This window comes from Aotus nancymaae, unplaced genomic scaffold (assembly GCF_030222135.1).
Source record: "Aotus nancymaae isolate 86718 unplaced genomic scaffold, 86718_ANA_hifiasm-v0.15.2.pri h1tg000002l, whole genome shotgun sequence".
Classification (NCBI taxonomy): Eukaryota; Metazoa; Chordata; class Mammalia; order Primates; family Aotidae; genus Aotus; species Aotus nancymaae.
The window spans coordinates 34180295-34199605 of record NW_026988413.1 but is presented as its reverse complement, the minus strand read 5'-3'; the positions used below and the strand labels follow the sequence as shown (position 1 = coordinate 34199605).

The following is a 19311-nucleotide window of genomic DNA, read 5'->3' as shown; positions in this document are numbered from 1 at the left end:
TGTGCACTTCTGGTGAGTTGCTCAACTTTCCTGGGTCTGTTTTCTTATCAGTAAAATTCTGTGTGTGGAAAGGGCACACTGGTGAGATACTATGGCTTTTCCAGCAGGCATCTGACACCTCCTAGCTCTGTCAAAGCATGCAGCTTTTGGATGGAGAGCTGTCAGATTCATTTGCCTAAAGTATCTGGTCAGAGATAGTCTGGTCACCGAAATGTGGAGGCAGCCTTAAAGATTTTCTGGAAAGGAACTTACACTATCTCTCTAAGGAGAAAACACAGGAGTTCTGCAGAAAAGCCTGAGAAGAGAGGTCAAGGGGCCTTCAGAGAGAAGGGAAAACTGCCTGATAAGTTACTGTCAAAGATCTGAAGGACATAAAACCTGCTTAACTGAGAAATTGTTGAAGGATAGAAACAACCTCTTTGCCCTGTAAAGCAAACTGCCACTGTGGAGAGAGGTAGAATGAAAATAAAAGGAACTGACACGTGAGCCACTTGAAGGTCTCTTTGAGGCAGATACATTAACCTCCACCAAGGGAGCTGAGTCAGGTGCTCTTTCATGGAGCAAAGGAACCCTAGCTTGAACATCTGGCAAAATAAGTATCAGTGCAGAATGCAGTCCACCAATTCACTCTGGAAGTCAGTTTGGAATCAGACCAATTCACCCCCAGTCTTGTTCAGAGAAAAAGTGAGATTTTCTGTTTTTTTTTTTTGTTTTGTTTTGTTTTTGTTGTTGTTGTTGTTGTTGTTTTTTAAAGGACAAAAAACAACCAAAGACACAAACCAAATATCAAAATCCCTTCAGTCATGATGGCTATCAGTAATTATGCATGCAATTATTATAAGATACATGTACCAAACAGTATAACAACAATTAGCATATTCAAAGAAAAACATACATTCTTTAATTTCAAAGAAAGGACTAATTGGCTAAAATGAACTACAGTCAGAGTGGACTGTATTTTAAATTCACATAAAAGAGGTATCCTATGCTAATATAATAGTGGAAATCATTTACTCACCTCTCTTCCCTGAGGGTTTCCAAGAATTTGGAAGCATTGCAGAGTAGAACAATTGCCATAATGTTACAAAGCATCTTAAAAAAGGTCATCATAATAGTCCTACATTTCAGCATATAGTTTAGTGATATTTGTGAATAATGATTATCTCTATTTAATAAAGTCACCTGTATTCTGTGGATTAGTTAATCATATATACATTTTAATTGTGTTTGGATACATTATACTTCGACAAGCATTTTAGTGATTGCATGAGGTATAAATAACATTTAATTTTTAGTTTTTGTAAAATGAGAATATTAGATATACCTGTTTTGCTGAAATATATACTGCAATTGAATATCCAATTATTAATAGATGTTTTAATTCAAAAAATCCTAATACTCTGACAATAATGCCTTTTAACAAAAGACAAAGACAAAACATATATATATTTTACCATATAATCATTTTCATTGTAACATAGCTGTGGTATCAGCCTAGAAAAGAACCTCCTGGGAATTCATTTCAAATTATTGAAGCAGCTGTTTCTTCAGTTTAAAATAAAATATCCATAACAAGTTCACACATGACAGATGCAAGTTAAAAACTAGATTCCACAGTGTGAGCTAAAAGCAGATGTTTTGAATGATCATATTTATAACCAGATATGATCATATTTATAACCAGATACAATAAATCTTAGTTACCTATAGTAAGAATTCATGAATACTCTTTTCTATGAATTGGCTTAAAATGTAGTTCCTATAGTTTCTTAGATCTTTTGGAACCAGGCTTCATTAAATACAAATATTCCGTAAACTCATATGTATCTAGTCTTTTTTATTCTTGCTTATTTCATGTGCTTTCTCAAGGATAAAAGCACTGTTAGGGCACTGACATTTATTATATTTATTTAATGCTACACATTCTCCCTGTCCAACTCAAAGTCAGAAAATTCTTTTGTTTCTGTGAATAAACTCATGACTATTAGAGTGAGAATTTTAAGTCTCAGAATAAGCAGTTTGCCTGGTGAAAAGCCACTCCAAATATTTAGTGAATGTTAATATTCAATTAGAATTTTAAAAAATTATAAACAATGCGGGTTTGGTGAAAATTTAAACAAGTGAAAAGTTTGACATAAGAGTGAAAGCCTAGAGTTATCAACCATACAATTATGATTGTCTTCTTCTAAAATTTTGTTTTATAGTGTATCACAAATTTCCCACTTCCACGTTGATTAACTTACATTTCTAAACCAAAGTCATCGCGGCACAGGGGGAAAAGCATGCAATGCGGCCTTGTAAGACGGGTTTGTGTTCTGTCTTTGCTTCTTACCAGTTACGCATCCTTGGACAGATCCCATTGGTGTTTGTTGTCAGGAATAAACATGAAATTATACACACACACAATTGCTTTTAATATATGGGAGTTAGGTTTTTGGAAAATTCACATATGCTCTCATATGTGAATGTACAATGGCATGTACAATGATGCAGTGAAACACTGCTTATCATTGGTGCTTATTCATTAAATATTCAGATATGAATCAAGACTATGAGCAGGCCACTTATTCAGTGTAGCCCCCACCACAGCAAAGTCTTACATATAGCTTTATACTACAGTGAAAACAGGTCATCACCTCTGCATGATGCTCTTCATTCTGCTGCAAGACTTCTATGCAGAGCTCTGCTAGATGGAGAATCTCTTCCAGCTTTCTAGCAGGAGATGCTTGGCTCATGGTCTCTAAATGAAAAAAAATCATAATCATGTTACCTTGAAAACAAAAAGCCAAACATGTTCGAAGACATAATGATGAGACTAGAATGTTTAAACAGAATGAGAAATAAGGAATACGAGAAATACAAATGAATACATTATTTAGTTAAAAAAAAAAAAAAAAAGCAGTTCACCAGATTACAGAAAATATTTCACCCACAAAGCAATGACAGGGAACTGCAAGTGCTTTGCCATTTAATATATAAGAACAGGTGCATCAGCACATTAGATGCTCAACTTCTGCAACAAACAAGTTATAATTCTCCTCAAGGTCAGCAGCACAAAGAAAGCAGATACAACAGTCTTTTCTTTCTCTCTGTATTGTATTATCAGTACAATACCATTCTCACCAGATGAGTCATTCCTGGCATTAGCAAAACCCATGCTTTTTTGTTGCTATTTAAATTCCCAGCCAGAAATGTCTATAGTTCATGTTGATCTTAAATTCAAGAAGTACAAAGTCACCTAAAACAACTCTGACAGCTAGCAATTGACTGATTTCCTCCCTATTTCCCAGCCACCATCCCACCCCACCTTTCCAACTGAGGGAGTTGTGGGGGAGGAAAGCAGGAAGTGTTCTCTGAAACTGAAGGTTCTTTCAGCAGTAAGCTGAACTGGTATAAAAAGGAGAGATCACAATGAGATTAAGTGCGGTTACCTGAAATTCTGCTACAGAGAAGGCAAAGTAGTTATTTTCTAAGATTCAACTAGCTGGCAGAAATTAGAGATGCCCTGTGTAATGAAACTGTTCCAAAACAATGTGAAGAACAGAGTTTCCAATAAGGATATTAAAGATAAATGTTGTCTGGGAGTCACAGGATCTTTCTCTTTGCTCAGTAAGGAGGTTGTGAGGAAGGAAAATCAAATTTTCAGTAAAAGATATTCTTCCAGGGGAATTTAAAGGCCATTTTTTTTCCCCGCAACAGATTTTTTCCCTTGACGTCCTTCTTCCTAAAACATCAGCTTTAAATTTGGAAGAGACACTTCCATTTGCTCTGTTCTAACGTGTTCCCAAGGGATGTACAATGATGCAGTAAAACACTGCTTATGATTGGTGCTTATTCATTAAATATTCATTAGACATTCACTGTAGCTCAGATACAGTGCAATGCACTGATGTGAGGTTCACATCCCTCAATCCTCAAGCCATATACACTTCCTACTATATTCTCCTGAGGAATGGAAAGCCATTGCTCCTCTGTGACAAGGATAAAAAATTACAATGATTCTTTAGAAAAATTAGTGTGAAACACCAAATAGTCAAGTGTGACTTCAATGTTATTAGCTGTAGGAAGTAAGAGGCAGTATGAGACATACTTTCATTCTCAAACATTCAAAATCGAAAACTCATGACTGAAAAGATCCTTAGACATCAATGATCAAATCTTTCATCAGTTTCATGAATATTTCAACATCCTCAAATGAGGGTGAGGTCCAGGAGGCTCAAGATTTTGCATGACAACCTACTTAACTTAGGGGCAGCTCTAGCTGTTCTAGCTTTATTAGGAAGAGAAGGGCCCTAGGAAAAGTTCAGAAGCAACATGAGACAAATTTATTGGCGATACAGAAAATGTGAGGGAAGACTGATGAAAGCAGGTCTAGGGGAGACATGGGGGGAAGGTAAGCCGGAAGCATGGTCTTAAAGAAATAACAAATGACCTGGGGAAGAGGAGAAGGGATTTTCAGAGAAAAAATATTGTATGACACAGATAGGGTGCATTTTGGAGGAAGATGATGGTAATAATGGTTAGAAATAATACAGTTTCTTGAGAACCAATTATGTGTCAGGCACAACCCAAGGCACTTCCCATGTGTTAGCACACACATTTTCCTAAGAAGTTTGTTTTTTATTCATGTAACTCACAGATACAGAAACATGCTCAAAGAGATAAATGCTGCAGCTAAAAAGCAGTGAAGGTGAGACTTGAACATGTGGGCTCTTGTACTTGTCTGGCTGGAGTAAGAAGGTCCCAAGAATGATGGGTGATCACAGCAGACTTTAAGTAAGATAGTAAATAGACTAGATGACTACATCCTATGAATAACTTGGGGAAAATGTTTCTTAGAAGGGTCTCCGAATAAATTAATTTTAGGAAAATGTATTTGGTGGTTGTGTGCAAGAAGGACTGGTGAAAGTGTGTGACATGGATCCTGAGAATCTGGTTTAATAGAATAGTGAGCTATGGACAGACGATACTAGGAAGAGAAAAGAAGGGAAGGATGCACAGATACTCCAAAGGAAGAATTTGTGAGCCACTGTTGACTGGCCAGAATTTGCAGGCCAGAGAGGAGTATGACTCTGAGGTTTGGAGACTTCGTGGCTTAGAGAATGATGCTGCACAGTCTTCAATGAAACATCCCATATATTTTAGCACTAACTACATTTCCACATAAGTGTGATTTAAAATAAGTTAAATATTCTAAACTAAAAAATATAATTGTGAATTGTAAAATCTGCAAACATGCAGAGTTAACGCTATCTGAATCTCTGCCTGACAAACTCCTACTCTCCTTCAAGGCTCTACTTTAATGCTACTTTAAAATTGGACCTTCTCTGAGTTTTGGGGCTGAAGGAGTTGCTCCTCTCTCTGAACTTCCCTATTACAGGCTCATGAGTCTGTTGCTAAACTGTATTAGATTAAAGTCAGAAATTGAGTCTCATTCATACAATTATCTTGTGCAGGCTTTGGACCATGGCAGGTATTTAATGAATGTTTACTGAAAATGCAGCAGAATAATTATGGGAGGAGAAGCATGATAAAAAAAATTCAATCAATACTCCAATTTTTAAATTTTTCATGGGATTGCAAAGATCTCATCTGCATCTAATACATCAAGGGTGAATACGAAAGCAATCTCACAATAAAATGCAGCTGTAGCCTGAGAATCCTTCTCAAATAACTGATAAATTGTTTAGTTCTGAAATTCTTAAAGAAAAAGCTTTCTTCAGAAATGAAAACTTTCTCAGAAAATGTCTTCAAAATAACCTTTAAGCCTCAAGAGGATATCAGTTATCTTTCTTAATTTCTCCATTTTTAGATGAAGAGTATTAAGTTTGGGAGTCAGAGGGTTCTTGAACTTCTTAAATTATGTACTAATTTTTGTGTAGAGCCATTTTTGGGGTGAGGGAGAAGGGCCGTACCTTTCAGCAGATTCTCAAAGTTGTCTATAAACCAAACAAATGCTAAGAAGCACCAAACCAGATAATTTCTAAAATTCCTTCTAGCTGAGGCAATCTATGCCTCCTATAAATGTTGCACTTATATACTGCATTATATTCTTTAATGTACTCATAAATGTGTATAACATGTTTTTCTTAAAGAAAGGGAAAGGCAATAAAATGTATTTATGTATCAAAGATTAAGAATTTACTTTTCCTACATACTTTAGTGCTAGGGACTAGCATTATTTGAATCTTTGTCTAACTCTATGCATGTTTGCAGATTTTACAATGTATAACATTGTTTCAGTTTAGAATATTTAACTTATTTTAAATCACTAAAGTAGGTAGGAAAAATAAATCCTACATACTCTATCAAATCCTCACAAGCATTCTGTAAATTAGATAATCATGATTCTCCATTTCCAGAGTCTTGGAGAGGTTAAAGGTGTCTGAGTCCATACAATTTGTTGCTGGCTGAGATGACACTAAAATCTTACCTCTGATGTCATACAGACAGAAGTAATATTACTACAATACTTGAATTCTTTTTCCTTTTTTAACTTTCTGAATAAAAATCACATACAAATCCCCCTACTCCACATCCTTAGCCACAAGTACACAATAATAGAAAAGAATAACAGAACCAACCTTAGAACTTATTATGTGTGAATCTTTCAGAATCAGCTTTTACATGTGACACTATCTTAAGTACAAACTCTGAGAGTACCCTGTGTCCTAGTGAAATTTTAAAAGTTCTAAAACATTTATTCTTCCTAGATTAAGTTTATTGAGAGCATCAAAACTTTGTACTTGAACATAATGGCCACTCTAATACTTTAAATAGATAGCATTTTTATCAAGTACACTGTATTCTGTCTCTGGTTTCATCCATTTGGCTACGGCCAAGAAGTTTAATGCATTCTGTAGTCATAACTCTATTAGATAACAAGGTTATCAATAGCTCCACTAAAGAGCTGAACATTGGAAATATTTAAGAATTCCTCTTTAAAATGTTTTCTTTCACTCATTTTGTAACATTTCCGAAGCACTACAGATGGCTCTACATCCTTTAAGCTTCACACCAAATTGCTGATTGTTGTAATACATTTCAAATAGTGACATTTAAAACAAACATGCTAAAAGTAGCAAGGTTTCTTGATGAATTTCAATGCATTGTTCTTGGCTATGATTCTTCTTTGCTCTGGAACACTTTTGGCTTTCTATAACCAAAATAGAAAACCAAAGAGTACTTGGCTCACTGAAACAATTAATTTTTAATTATACCTCTGTATATTTAAGAAGCGATCCCACTGGAAAAGGGGTTAGGAGATGGAAAGATATAAGAAGACAGCTTGACTGGTTTGGTAGGGTTTCATGGCCTCTGAAAGGGGCATACTCCTGGTACACTGTACTGGGTTGCCTCCCTTGCTGCTATTTCCTGTCAAAGTCCCTAGTGGTGGATGCACAATGATGCTCATGGTGAAGCTTATGCCAGGATGTGGGAAGAAGACTAAGAGATCCCTTCCTTTTATCCGTATATGATATGTAGTAACTTGTCATGCTCTGGCCTTAACTTTAAAAAATTTTTAATTGAAGAATAAAAAGAGTATTTGCTAATAACATCACATGATGATTTGACATATGCACATATTATGTAACAATTGTCACACATTGATTTTGAAAAGAGAGATTTTAAATGTCCTTACCTCCACTCACCATGACCGTAACTTTTAATGAGTAGATTGTATCTGTACTTGCAGCTAAACAATAAACAGTGTTGAAGATGGTTTTAGATTGAAGGACTATGGCAATAATCTCATCCCAATACTGTCTATCTTCTTCCCTCCTTTGCATCTAGGCCATGATGATCAGCTAGGGAGCATGAAAAAAATAATTCCTGTATATGCACTCATTTCTTGTTTGTTTTTAAACTCCCCAGATTCTGTGGGCCTGACTTTGATTCAACAAATATTTCATTCCATGTAAGGTACTTTGCTAGCCACTGAGGGGATACAATTATTTAAAAGATATTTCTGCCTTCAAAGAACTCATATATATCTCTTTCTAACCAGATTATAAGGTAGAACATGGCAACCTATGATTCATTTTTGGTCAACATAAAGAAGATCTGTTATAAAGTCGGTAAAGAGAGTGAACTAAATGTAATCCACATGCAAGAACAGGGTTATTTGCTTGCAAGAAATAGGATCAAAGATGCATCAACAAGAGGGCTTTAAATTGCTATATACATCATATGGAGTTTTTCAGAACGAAATTATTGTGGGGAGTGTGTGTTCGAGTTTAGAAAGCTAGCAACAGTCCAAAGTGGAAGTCTTACACCTCTTCCCTTCCCATTCAGAGAAAAGCACTCGCTCACTCCTCTGCTGCTTCCCTCTCCAGCTAATGACTATAAATCAGATGGATGATAACAAACTCCTGATAGCTAACAAACTTCAGGAGATAGCTGAGGTGAGAAACACAAAAATCTTAATAAGGGACTGTAGAGATAACTTTGGAAAATCAGAAAAGAGGTGTGGAAAAAGGGAGAAAATGAGAAAATCTTCACTATCTAGTGAAACAAATTAAAGGCAGGACTATAGTTTGGCAAGAGCTGGAGTATGAGCACATGGAAGCAGTCACCTGGGGCACTCTCTGAGGTAAGGCTTTACCTTGAGAGCTTGTAAAGAAAAAGGAAATCGGGCAAAAGGCACAGCATCTGATTCCTTCTACTAGGAACCCCGAATGTCAGCCAGTAACAAGGACTGTCAGCCTCCTCTCTTGTTGACTCCTTGCTGGCAAGACTTATCTACCCTTAGTCCCAGCTGAAGAAATGGTGGAATGGATCTCTCCCCACTAAAGTAGATAGTGATTGATCCCCTAGTTGTTCCCCTGCAGAAATAAATATAAGGCACCACTGCATTACACACTCTCACACATATATACACAATGCTATGGGCACATAAAAAATTGTTGTAATTATAGAGATCAGAAAATATCTTAAGTAACTCATCAATGTTAGATGCCTTCTGTTCCTTTATAAACTGTAAGCCCCTTTAGTCCCCAATCTATTCTAATTTGAATTTTAACTCTGATATCAATGTCCTTCCTCTTCGCATAGTCCAGACTGATGACTCAGTTGGAAAGTCTAAACTTTTATCTAGATTTTCTGACCCATCCTTCAGCTCCAGCCATAGCAACCTGTGGTAAGTGACATGGTGCCAAAGTCTAGGACAAGTAGGCTCCAGGAGGTCAATCCTGGCCAGATCTCAATACTTTTAAGCTTTCTTACTCCAAGATAGGAGGGTGGGAAATTAGGCACTTCCTTACCCATTAAACAAAACAATCCATTCCTGCCCCTGCCATTTGTCTGCCACTTCTTTAGAACTTGTGACTAGATGCATCTAAGGAAATTTTGGACTCAGTACCCTAGAGGAGATATATATAACTTGGTAAGAAGACTGCCTCAAAATCTGGGGGCGAGAGGGTTCCCAAAACTCAACTTACTTTCTCAGTTCTTTAGGGTCAACTGGCCTGTAATTGCTCCACTATCTGTGACATCTCCCAGACCTGGCACTACCAACTAATGAAAGAAAGTGAGGAATCACTGACTCTCTCCTGGTTTATCTGACTGCAACCCAAATGATATTATGGTTCCACAAGTACTGGACTACATACTGCTTTCATCAATGAATGGAGTACCTTCAGTATAGATCTCCATTTCTCAGCTTAAGCATGCATCAGAATCACCTGGAGGACTTGCTAAAACACAACTTGCTTGGCATCACTCCAAGTTTCTGATTCAGTTAGTCTTGGGCAAGGCCCAAGTATCTGCATTTCTAACAAGTTGCCAGGTGATGCTCATGATGCTGGTGTAGGGAATGCACTTTGAGAACTACCTGTAGTTATGAAAAACAAAGTTAAAAACAAAGGTGACCTATGTAAACTTCGATTATTTGCCCCTTCCTCTGAAATTAAGCTATACCTTTATATAAACCTCATTTCAGGCAAAAGGTGACTTTTTCTGTAGAATCTGAACTGATTCCCAGATAGGATAGTGGCCATATTTGGGCAATCCTATATATAAATGAAAATAATTAATCCAGGATGCTATAGCCTCCTGATAGGTATTTAAAATCCATACAAATACTAATGCCGCATTTGTTTGAAAACAATAGGTCTGTGGCCTCCTACTTTCATGGCTCCTTTTGGGACCAACTCACTTAATGACCCTGTCATTTAAAGTAAGGGTTCTACTTAATATTTCCCTGGAATTAACCATGCTATATGCTTTGGAATAACTGTTTTGTGATTACAGTCACATTAACTACTTTACCCAGATTATCTTTCATATCAGTAAATTCATTTTTAATCCAATGGCCCACTGTTGAACAAAGGAGAATTGGCCACTAGAGTATAGGCCAATGGCAGCTGGACTGAATCCAAACTGAACAGTCTCCATAAGTCAACAGTAATTGTTGACGCATGAGTGGTGAGCCATAAAATGTCAGATACACGTGAGGTGAAAGTCAGTGACTCTGTGAGACTTTTTTTTTGGGTGGAATATTGAGGCATAATTTCCTTTTAAGATTCTAAAGTAGGAGATGATGGTGATGGAATTACAGAGAAAAGATTCTAGAACCCACAAGCAAAAATTATTTGGTTTATCATTTGTCACAGGCTTCTTTTCATACGTGATTTACAAGAGGCAGGAAACATAGACACCTCAATTTGAATTTTATTAAAGTTGTCTTTTCATTGAGACCTTGGCTCTCCCGAAGTTTATGAAGTAAGAAAAGCTAAGGAACGAATATGCCTACAGCACTGCTCACAGGGATGAATATGTCTACAGCATTGCTGGCTGCAAAGACTATAAAGGCTTGAGGGAGAAGAAAGTTTTCTACGCTATCTCCCAGGTGGGCTCAAGTGATCCTCCGCCCTCAGCTTCCTGAGTAGCTAGGACCACAGGCACTCACCATGAGAAAAAAACAAAGTTGCCTATGCTGTCTACTTAGTTTGCTCTGGTTAGCTCTGGATATAACTACGTTATAGGATTTTAATGATAGCATAAATTTTTTCCACTGGTAATTTTGTCAGTTAATTGTGTGATAGCTTTTAAAAAAAAAAAAATTGTTTAAATAAGGTCTTGCTCTGTCACCCAGGCTGGAGTGCAGTGGCATGATCATGTCTCACTGTAGCCTCAAACTCCCAGGCCCAAGCGATCTTCATAGCCAACTAATTATACTTCTTTTTATACAGACAGGGTCTCACTATGTCTCCCAGGCTCCTCCCGAATTCCTGAGCTCAAGTGATCCTTCTGTATCAGCATCCCAAAGTGCTGGGATTACATTCAGGAGCCACGATACTCAGCCATATGTTTTTTTAAAGACTGGTCTTGGCTGGGCATCATGGCTCACGCCTATAATCCCCACACATCGAGAGGCCAAGGTAGGTGAATCGCTTGAGCTCAGGAGTTTGAGACCAGCTTGGGCAACATGGTGAAACCCTGTCCCTAACTAAAATAATAATAATAATAAAGAAAATTAGCTAGGCATAGTGGTGAGTGCCTGTGGTCCCAGCTACTCAGGAGGCTGAGGGAGGAGCCCACCTGGGAGACAGAGGATATAGTGAGTTGTGATTACATCAGTACACTCCAGCCTGGGTGACAGAGACCCTGTCTCAAAAAAGACTGTTTTTAAGCCATGTCATATACACAATATATGTATATATGTGTATATATACACATACACATTCAATAGCTGAAACTGATGAATAGTCCCCTCCCTAGTATATTGTTCTTTATATATACATTGTATCCATTTCTTCTAAATATTATTCAAATTCAGAAACTGAAAATAAAATACTGAATTACATAAAGTCTACAGCATCTTTAATTTCATGCCTATTCCTTCCTGTTTTTTAATTCTATTTACCTAATACAACCTTTCCATGTCATTTGTTTTATTCATAAAAGGAGCACCATCATGCTTCCACTCTCACTTCCTGCCTGACCCTTGCTTTAACTCTTTTTTCCATACTCCAGGAGAATGTCTGCCTGTGAACAAAGGGGATACAGGCAAGGCAGGGCACAGCAAGGCAGGAAGGTGAAGATGGTCTGTTCAATAGGCAATGGCAGGGGACAGGGACTCCAGAGTCTTGCCAGCTACAGGGCAAGGTGAAGGAGAAGGAAAGAGAATATTTTTGGAGACAGTAACCACAATATGAAAGATAACAGCTGAAAAGATTTGCAGCCTTGGATGATGAGAAATGAGTCAAAAGATCTAGATGTCTGTATGTATGTCTTTATTTCCTCTGATACATAATCAAGTTTTAGGGTATGCAAAGATTTAGAGAGTCTTCCAGTTGGCAAGTGTAAAAGACCACGTTTACAAAGTAGGGTTGGGCTTAGTGCCACCTTGAATATTTCTACAGCTCTAACATCCCGAATTTGCCAGTCACTGTGAATGTATGTGCATGCATTGCTGCCTCATGGATATTTTAAAGGGCTCTTCTTTGAAATTAAAATATGTGTGTGTATGTGTCTTTTAAAACCCTTCAATTAGCCTTTTAATTTATTGCTTGAAGCTATATAGTCATTTAGCTATGGCCTACAAGTAATGAACCCTTCTTAATTTGCCAAACTCTTTCATCTGTGCAGTCTTTGGGTCTTTATAAACCCTGTTGATAAATAAAGAGGTAGAAACCTGTCAGTTTACATCACTCTAGTTTTGTACAATTGGAAAAGACTTTTTCATACATGTAACCTACTCAGATTAACAAGGTGGCATGAAAGTCATGCTGCTATGTCTCTTGGTGTACCTGTTGGCACCTGTTACTAAGTAAATGAGGGGTCACCAGTCAGTTGCTTTCAAATTCTGTCTTTGGAGACTGACAAATTCTATAAAATTGCTTGTGAAAGGAAGAAGCCTTGTTATTTCAAGACTGCATTTATCTGTGAATCGTATTCTATACAAAAGTAACAAACAACAAGTACATGACACACTGTCAAGTGAGCTGAGCAAACTGACATCTTTCTTGAGACCTTTTAGAAAACAGGTGTTGAACACTTGTAATGAGATTTCCCTGCATCTTCAGAAGGAGGAGGAAGGAGGAAGGAAGAACATGCTGTTCAGAGTGTTACAGATCATGGCCAAGAGAATAATTCCAAGTAAGGAATAAACTGAAGACATTACATGAATACTTTGTATGTGTGTGTTTTAACTTTTTCTTTCTTTCTTTTTTTTTTTTTTAATAGGAGACATATATCTACTAGAGAGAAGTTTTTTGAAGTATATCATTTTTTCAGATCCTGGAAAATCTTGGATATACTTGATTAACTATTTCTGATTCATTATCTAAGTGTTTTATTTATTTCTATGTAGAAAATGAACTAAAATGGGGGCACTCTATGTTTTATAAGAAAGTTAAAACAATTTTAACTCGGGTATTAGACAAACTTGGAAAGTCATCTAAGAAGTGAGAAAGTAAAAATAACCATTGGGGACAGTTACAATAAAGAGAAATACTAAATTTATAGTGGTAGATATTTTCTTTTTTTCATTTAGATCTATCATCTCTCTGGAGAATAGGTTTCTATTGAGTTCATCTGTATCCATTAAATAAGCCCATCTTTCAAATAACACCTCCGAAACACTGATTTGTCTCCACATTTTTACCACTGATTTGTCTCCACATTTGCTACAGATGAAGTATATCAGGCTCTCATTTATACATGGATCTGACCCTATGTTTCTATTCTGTGGGCTGGATCATGGGCTTTAGTGATGGCTTTGTAACTTGTCTTAGATCTGGTAAAACATATCTTTAACACTTTTTTTTTCTAAGTTGACTTACTCAGTATACTATATTTAAATTTTAAAGTAAATTTATCAAGTTCTTTAAAAAACTTGAATTTTCATAGATACTAGAATGAATTTATAGGTTAATTTGGGGGAAGAATTTATATCTTATATCATTAAGACATCCCTCCTAGGTCATGGAATAGCTCTACTTCTATCTAGATTACTTTCTATGACTTGTGAGTTTTTCTTCATAGAGGTCTATAAAGTTTTGCTTGTTTTTGTCAAAGCTAATTCCTGGATACCTTACAGTTTGGTTGTTACCGTGAAACTCATCTTATTTTGGTTAATATCTTTCAGCTAGTTGATTGATGGAATGGAGCAATGGTTCTCAGCCAATGGACTACTGGGCAGACCACCTAAGACCTTTCAGGGATCTGAAAGATCAAAATTACTTTCACAGATAATACTAAATGTTTTTGTCTTTTAAACCCTGTTGACATTTACACTAATGGTGCAGAAGCAATGGTATGTATATATCACTGTTGTCTTCTCATGAATCAAGGCTGTGGTTGCAAATTATAACTGTCATTGTATTCTTTACTACCATGCACTCAAGTAAAAGAAAAAGAAAGTATCACTTGAAGCTGTTCTTAATGAAACAGTGAAAATTATTATTTTGATTAAATCTCTGCCCTTACATATATATTTTTAAATAGTATATGTGACAAAATGGGAAGTCTGTCTAAAGCACTTTTGCATATTGAAGTATAATGAATGACTGTCTCAAGGAAAAGTATTTGTGTGATTATTTGCATCCAGGACTAAACTGACTGCTTCCCTCCATACTTCCCCCTTACAGAATCATTTTTGGTTGAAAAGAGTACTGACAACATATAGTTATTCAGAGTTGGATATTTGGCAGACATTTTCTGAAAGAAAATGAATAAAGTAAACATGTCACTTTAAGAAAAAAAACCAGTGTTTGTTACCACAATGCTATTATTAGTCTTCAAGGAAAGTGAGAATTTTAGAAAACTCGTATCTGTTATAAACTTGATAGCTTCTCAATACTTTGATAAGGGTGATATTAAAAGTGATGATATTTTTGATATTATATAATACTTGCTAACACTGGGATGATAACTCAGAAAACCAGTATTTTCCCAATAATATATAAAATTGAAAAATTATGAACACAGATAACTCAGAAAAACAGTATTTTCCAATAATGAAGTTGAAAAATCATGCACGTATATGTGTGTGTATATATATACATGTATATGAACTGTGTGTTATATATATATCAAATTGAAAGTTACTTTTGTGATATATATATATATCCCTATCCAGGTGATCCAGGTGATCATGAATACTAGATCAGTATAGCTCAACCAATGAGTTTTTACAATTCATACATATATTGCATTATAAACTAAAACCTTGAACAAATTTATAATTTCCTAAATATTCTAAAGAAAAAGACAATAGGTAATTCTCTTTGTTTTAAAGCAAACAATTTGGATCTATCAATTTGTCCTTAATTAGCAGGTGACTTACATGCAGAAAAGGTCACAGAGGTTTTACTTTCAGGCCAAGTTCTCATTATCCAAGCCACACTGTCCAAAAGTCTGAATGGAAATTCTTTAATTATCTATTCAATTCTTTTTAGGGTGAGGATTTGGTTTAAGATACAAATTACCTTTTGCTATTGTTATTGCCTACAGAAACGTGAAATTTGAGGTCAGTTATTTAGGTTTTAGAAACTTCAGTTCATAGAGACAGATGATACTCAAAATTCAAATTAACTTCATAAGGAACCACATAAAACTCTTATGAGAGAAAATTGTTATATAATCTTAGAAATATTAGTAAAAATTATTCATCACTAACTAAACATTTTCACCAATTGTATAGCTTTTTATAAACACGTGGTCTCTAGACACAAACATTCCTAAGTAGAACAGATTTTATTATTTGTTGCTATCATGTGACAATGGAGTGTTAAATTAAAACACCACCCACAGGAAACACACATCCTAATGATGTAAGACCGCCACAGTACAATTTCTCCTCTCAAAGAGAGTAGGCACTATGGGCATCTGGAAAAGCATCTCTACCCCATTCAACTGAGGCTCTGAAAATAAGATCATGGCAGTTAAACCTGGGAACCTGGCAATCAGAGGGCCAAGAAAAATCCTTACCGCCAAAGATTTTGCTTATTCATTCCATGCTACCTTTTGTTCAGGGCACCTCCACATCTCTGGGTTCACCATAAGCCTAGGTACCAAATCTATGCAAAAGATCTCAGGTCCAGGCAAGTCCCAAGGAGCAGTCTCCCCCTTTTTTATCTTAAATCACAATATGCTATATAATTTTCAGGAAACAGCAGGGACTCTTATCAGATGTATGACTGCACTCTTGTCTGTAAGAAAGTCTTTAAACTAAAGAACAAATTGATTATTCTTTTAAAATAATATCTAACTTGCATCAACAAGGCATGTGATTAAAAAACAATTAGGAACATGATGTTTTAGTGTCATCTTTGAATGCCAGATTATAAATAAAATAAAAATCTCACTATTATATAGCTAGTATGGTTAGCGATAAAATTAAAGGAAAAAACTAGTTGATTTTTTAACAGTGTAAGTCAAAGATTTCTTAGCACAAAAAAGGCAATTCGATGAAATGGTATCATTTTATAACCCTAAGATTAATAAGAACTGCTTTCTAGAAATGTCTAGTTTAACCATTTCTATGAAACATACAAATAATTCCAAAAAAAGAAAGAAGATATTCAGAGGGAAGTTCTTTGATTTATTTAACCCATTACAAAATTTTAAAATCCTTTTATTCTGCAAATTTGTGCTGCCAATGGAGAATTGGAAGAATTCTCAATGGAAAAAACTATGATGATGGAAGAGACCTATGAGTCACAAATAACCAGCACGCTAGATTACAAAAACAATCAAATCAGGCTAGATTATTGTTAATGCAACTGCTATTTATAACCTCTGGCTTCTCTGATCCAGCATTAGGGCTTCCCCGCTTCTCCCTGCCATGATAAGGGCATGAAATTACAGCTTAATTTTTCCAATCCTGTTATTTTAGTGGCTGGTTTTTGCCCTAAATTTTAATTATTCAGTAATTGGTTTGAATTACTTTTTGCAAGCCAGCTGGCCAGTTCATGTATGTTCTTTCTGCTATAAGTAGCCTGATTAAAATTTTGTACCATAAATTCATTTGTTTATCCAATAAATATTTACTGAGTACCAAATTTGTGCCGGGCACATTTCTTGGTACTGTGGATAAGAAGTTGTTAAAATGCAAAATCCTCTGTCCTCCTGGAACTAACATTCTAGGACAATAAAGTGGGATGAATGCACTATACATTGTGTTAGATTATAAAACAAGGCTGTGGAAGAAAATAAAGCAGGAAAGGGAGAGAAATCTGGGCTGGGAGGGTAAGTTTTGTAAATTGTAATTACTTTCGACACCTGACATTGTGAAGTGTATGGGGAAAAATAAACAAAAAGATTTTAATCAAGTGCAAATTTAACTAGACAAGCTCATCAAGAGTGGGGCATGTAAAAAGAGATCAACAGACAGATAGTGGGCTCTGATCTCCCACTTACTAGCTATGGGACTGTAGACACATTATGTAACCTCTCTGGTTCAGTTTTCTAAAAAAGGAGTATAATAATGATACATTTATTGCACAGTATTGTCTTAAGAAGTAAATGAATTGCCTGTAATATCAGCACTTTGGGAGTCAGAGGTGGGCGGATCATGAGGTCAGTAATTTGAGACCAGCCTGGCTAACATGATGAAACCCCATCTCTACTGAAAATACAAAAATTAGCTGGGCATGGTGGCAGGCACCTGCAATCCTAGCTACTAGAGAAGGACGCAGGAGAATCACTTGAACCCAGGAGGCAGAGGTTGTAGTGAGCCAAGATCATGCCACTGCACTCCAGCCTGGGTGACTGAGCAGATTTCCTTTTCGGTGAGGAGGTGGGGAGTAAATGAGTTGATACATTACATACAAAGTGCTCAGAATAGTGCCTGGTACAATGGAACAGAACAGAGGCCTCAGAAATAACACCACACATTTATAACCATCTGATCTTTGACAAACCTGAAAAAAACAAGCAATGGGGAAAGGACTCCCTATTTAATAAATGGTGTTGAGAAAACTGGCTAGCCATATGCAGAAAGCTGAAACTGGATCCCTTCCTTACACCTTATACAAAAATTAACTGCAGATGGATTAAAGATTTAAACATAAGACCTAACACCATAAAAACCCTAGAGGAAAACCTAGGCAATACATTCAGGACATAGTCATGGGCAAGGACTTCATGACTAAAACACCAAAAGCAAAGGCAATAAAAGCAGAAATTGACAAATAAGATCTAATTAAACTAAATAGCTTCTGCACAGCAAAAGAAACTATCACTAGAGTGAATCAGCAACCAATAGAATAGGAAAAAATTTTTGCAATCTACCCATCTGACAAAAGGCTAATATTCAGAATCTACAAAGAATTTAAACACATTTACAAGAAAGAAACAAGCAACACCATCAAAAAGTGGGCAAAGGATATGAACAGACACTTCTCAAAAGAAGACATTTATGCAGCCAATGAACATATGAAAAAAAGCTCATCATCACTGGTCATTAGAGAAATGCAAATCAAAACCAAATTGAGATACCATCTCACACCACTTTGAATGGTGATCATTAAAAAATCTGGAGACAACAGACGATGGAGAGCATGTGGAGAAACAGGAACACTTTTACACTGTTGATAGGATTGTAAATTAGTTCAACCATTGTGGAAGACAGTGTGGCACTTCCTCAAGGATCTAGAAATAGAAATACCATTTAACCCAACAATCCCATTAATGGGTATATACCCAAAGGATTATAAATCATTCTATTATAAAGACACATGCACATGTATCTTTATTGCAGCACTGTTCACAATAGCAAAGACTTGGAACCAACCCAAATGCCCATCAACGATAGACCAGATAAAGAAAATGTGGCACATATACACCATGGAATACTATGCAGCCATAAAAAAAGATGATTTCATGTCCTTTGCAGGAACATGGATAAAGTTGGAAACCATCATTCTCAGCAAACTGACACAACAGAAAACTAAACACTGCATGTTCTCACTCATAACCGGGTGTTGAACAATGAGAACACATGGACACAGGGAGGGGAATATCACATACCAGGGCCCATTTGGGGTTGGGGGACTAGGGAAGGGATGGCAGGGGATAGGGGAGTGACAGCATTGGGAGGAATACCTAATGTAGATGACGGGGTGAAGGAAGCAGTAAACCACCATAGTACCTGTATACCTATGTAACCAGCCTGCATATTCTGCACATGTACTCCAGAACTTGAAGTATTAAAAAAAAGTAGTGCCTGGTACGTAAGCATTTTCTCTTTTTACTAAATAATTATGATTATTTTTAGAAAGAATGGCTTTTATTAATATGAATCCTTGGCTTTTGTGATGCAGCTGAAGTGTTTATCATAAAATGCCATTACTTTGAATCAGT

The 19311-nt window shown here is 36.3% G+C and overlaps 1 protein-coding gene across 8 annotated transcripts in view; it reads right to left on the bottom strand.

The window, feature by feature from the left end:
- The window catches only part of CADPS2 (calcium dependent secretion activator 2), a 579466-nt gene that overhangs the window by 107527 nt on the left and 452628 nt on the right, over positions 1-19311 (bottom strand). For all 8 annotated transcript variants that reach the window (XM_064373922.1, XM_064373927.1, XM_064373929.1 and 5 more), the window contains one exon: positions 2637-2740. In XM_064373922.1, coding sequence (XP_064229992.1) covers positions 2637-2740 — 104 coding nt within the window. The remainder of the gene's footprint in view (positions 1-2636; positions 2741-19311) is intronic.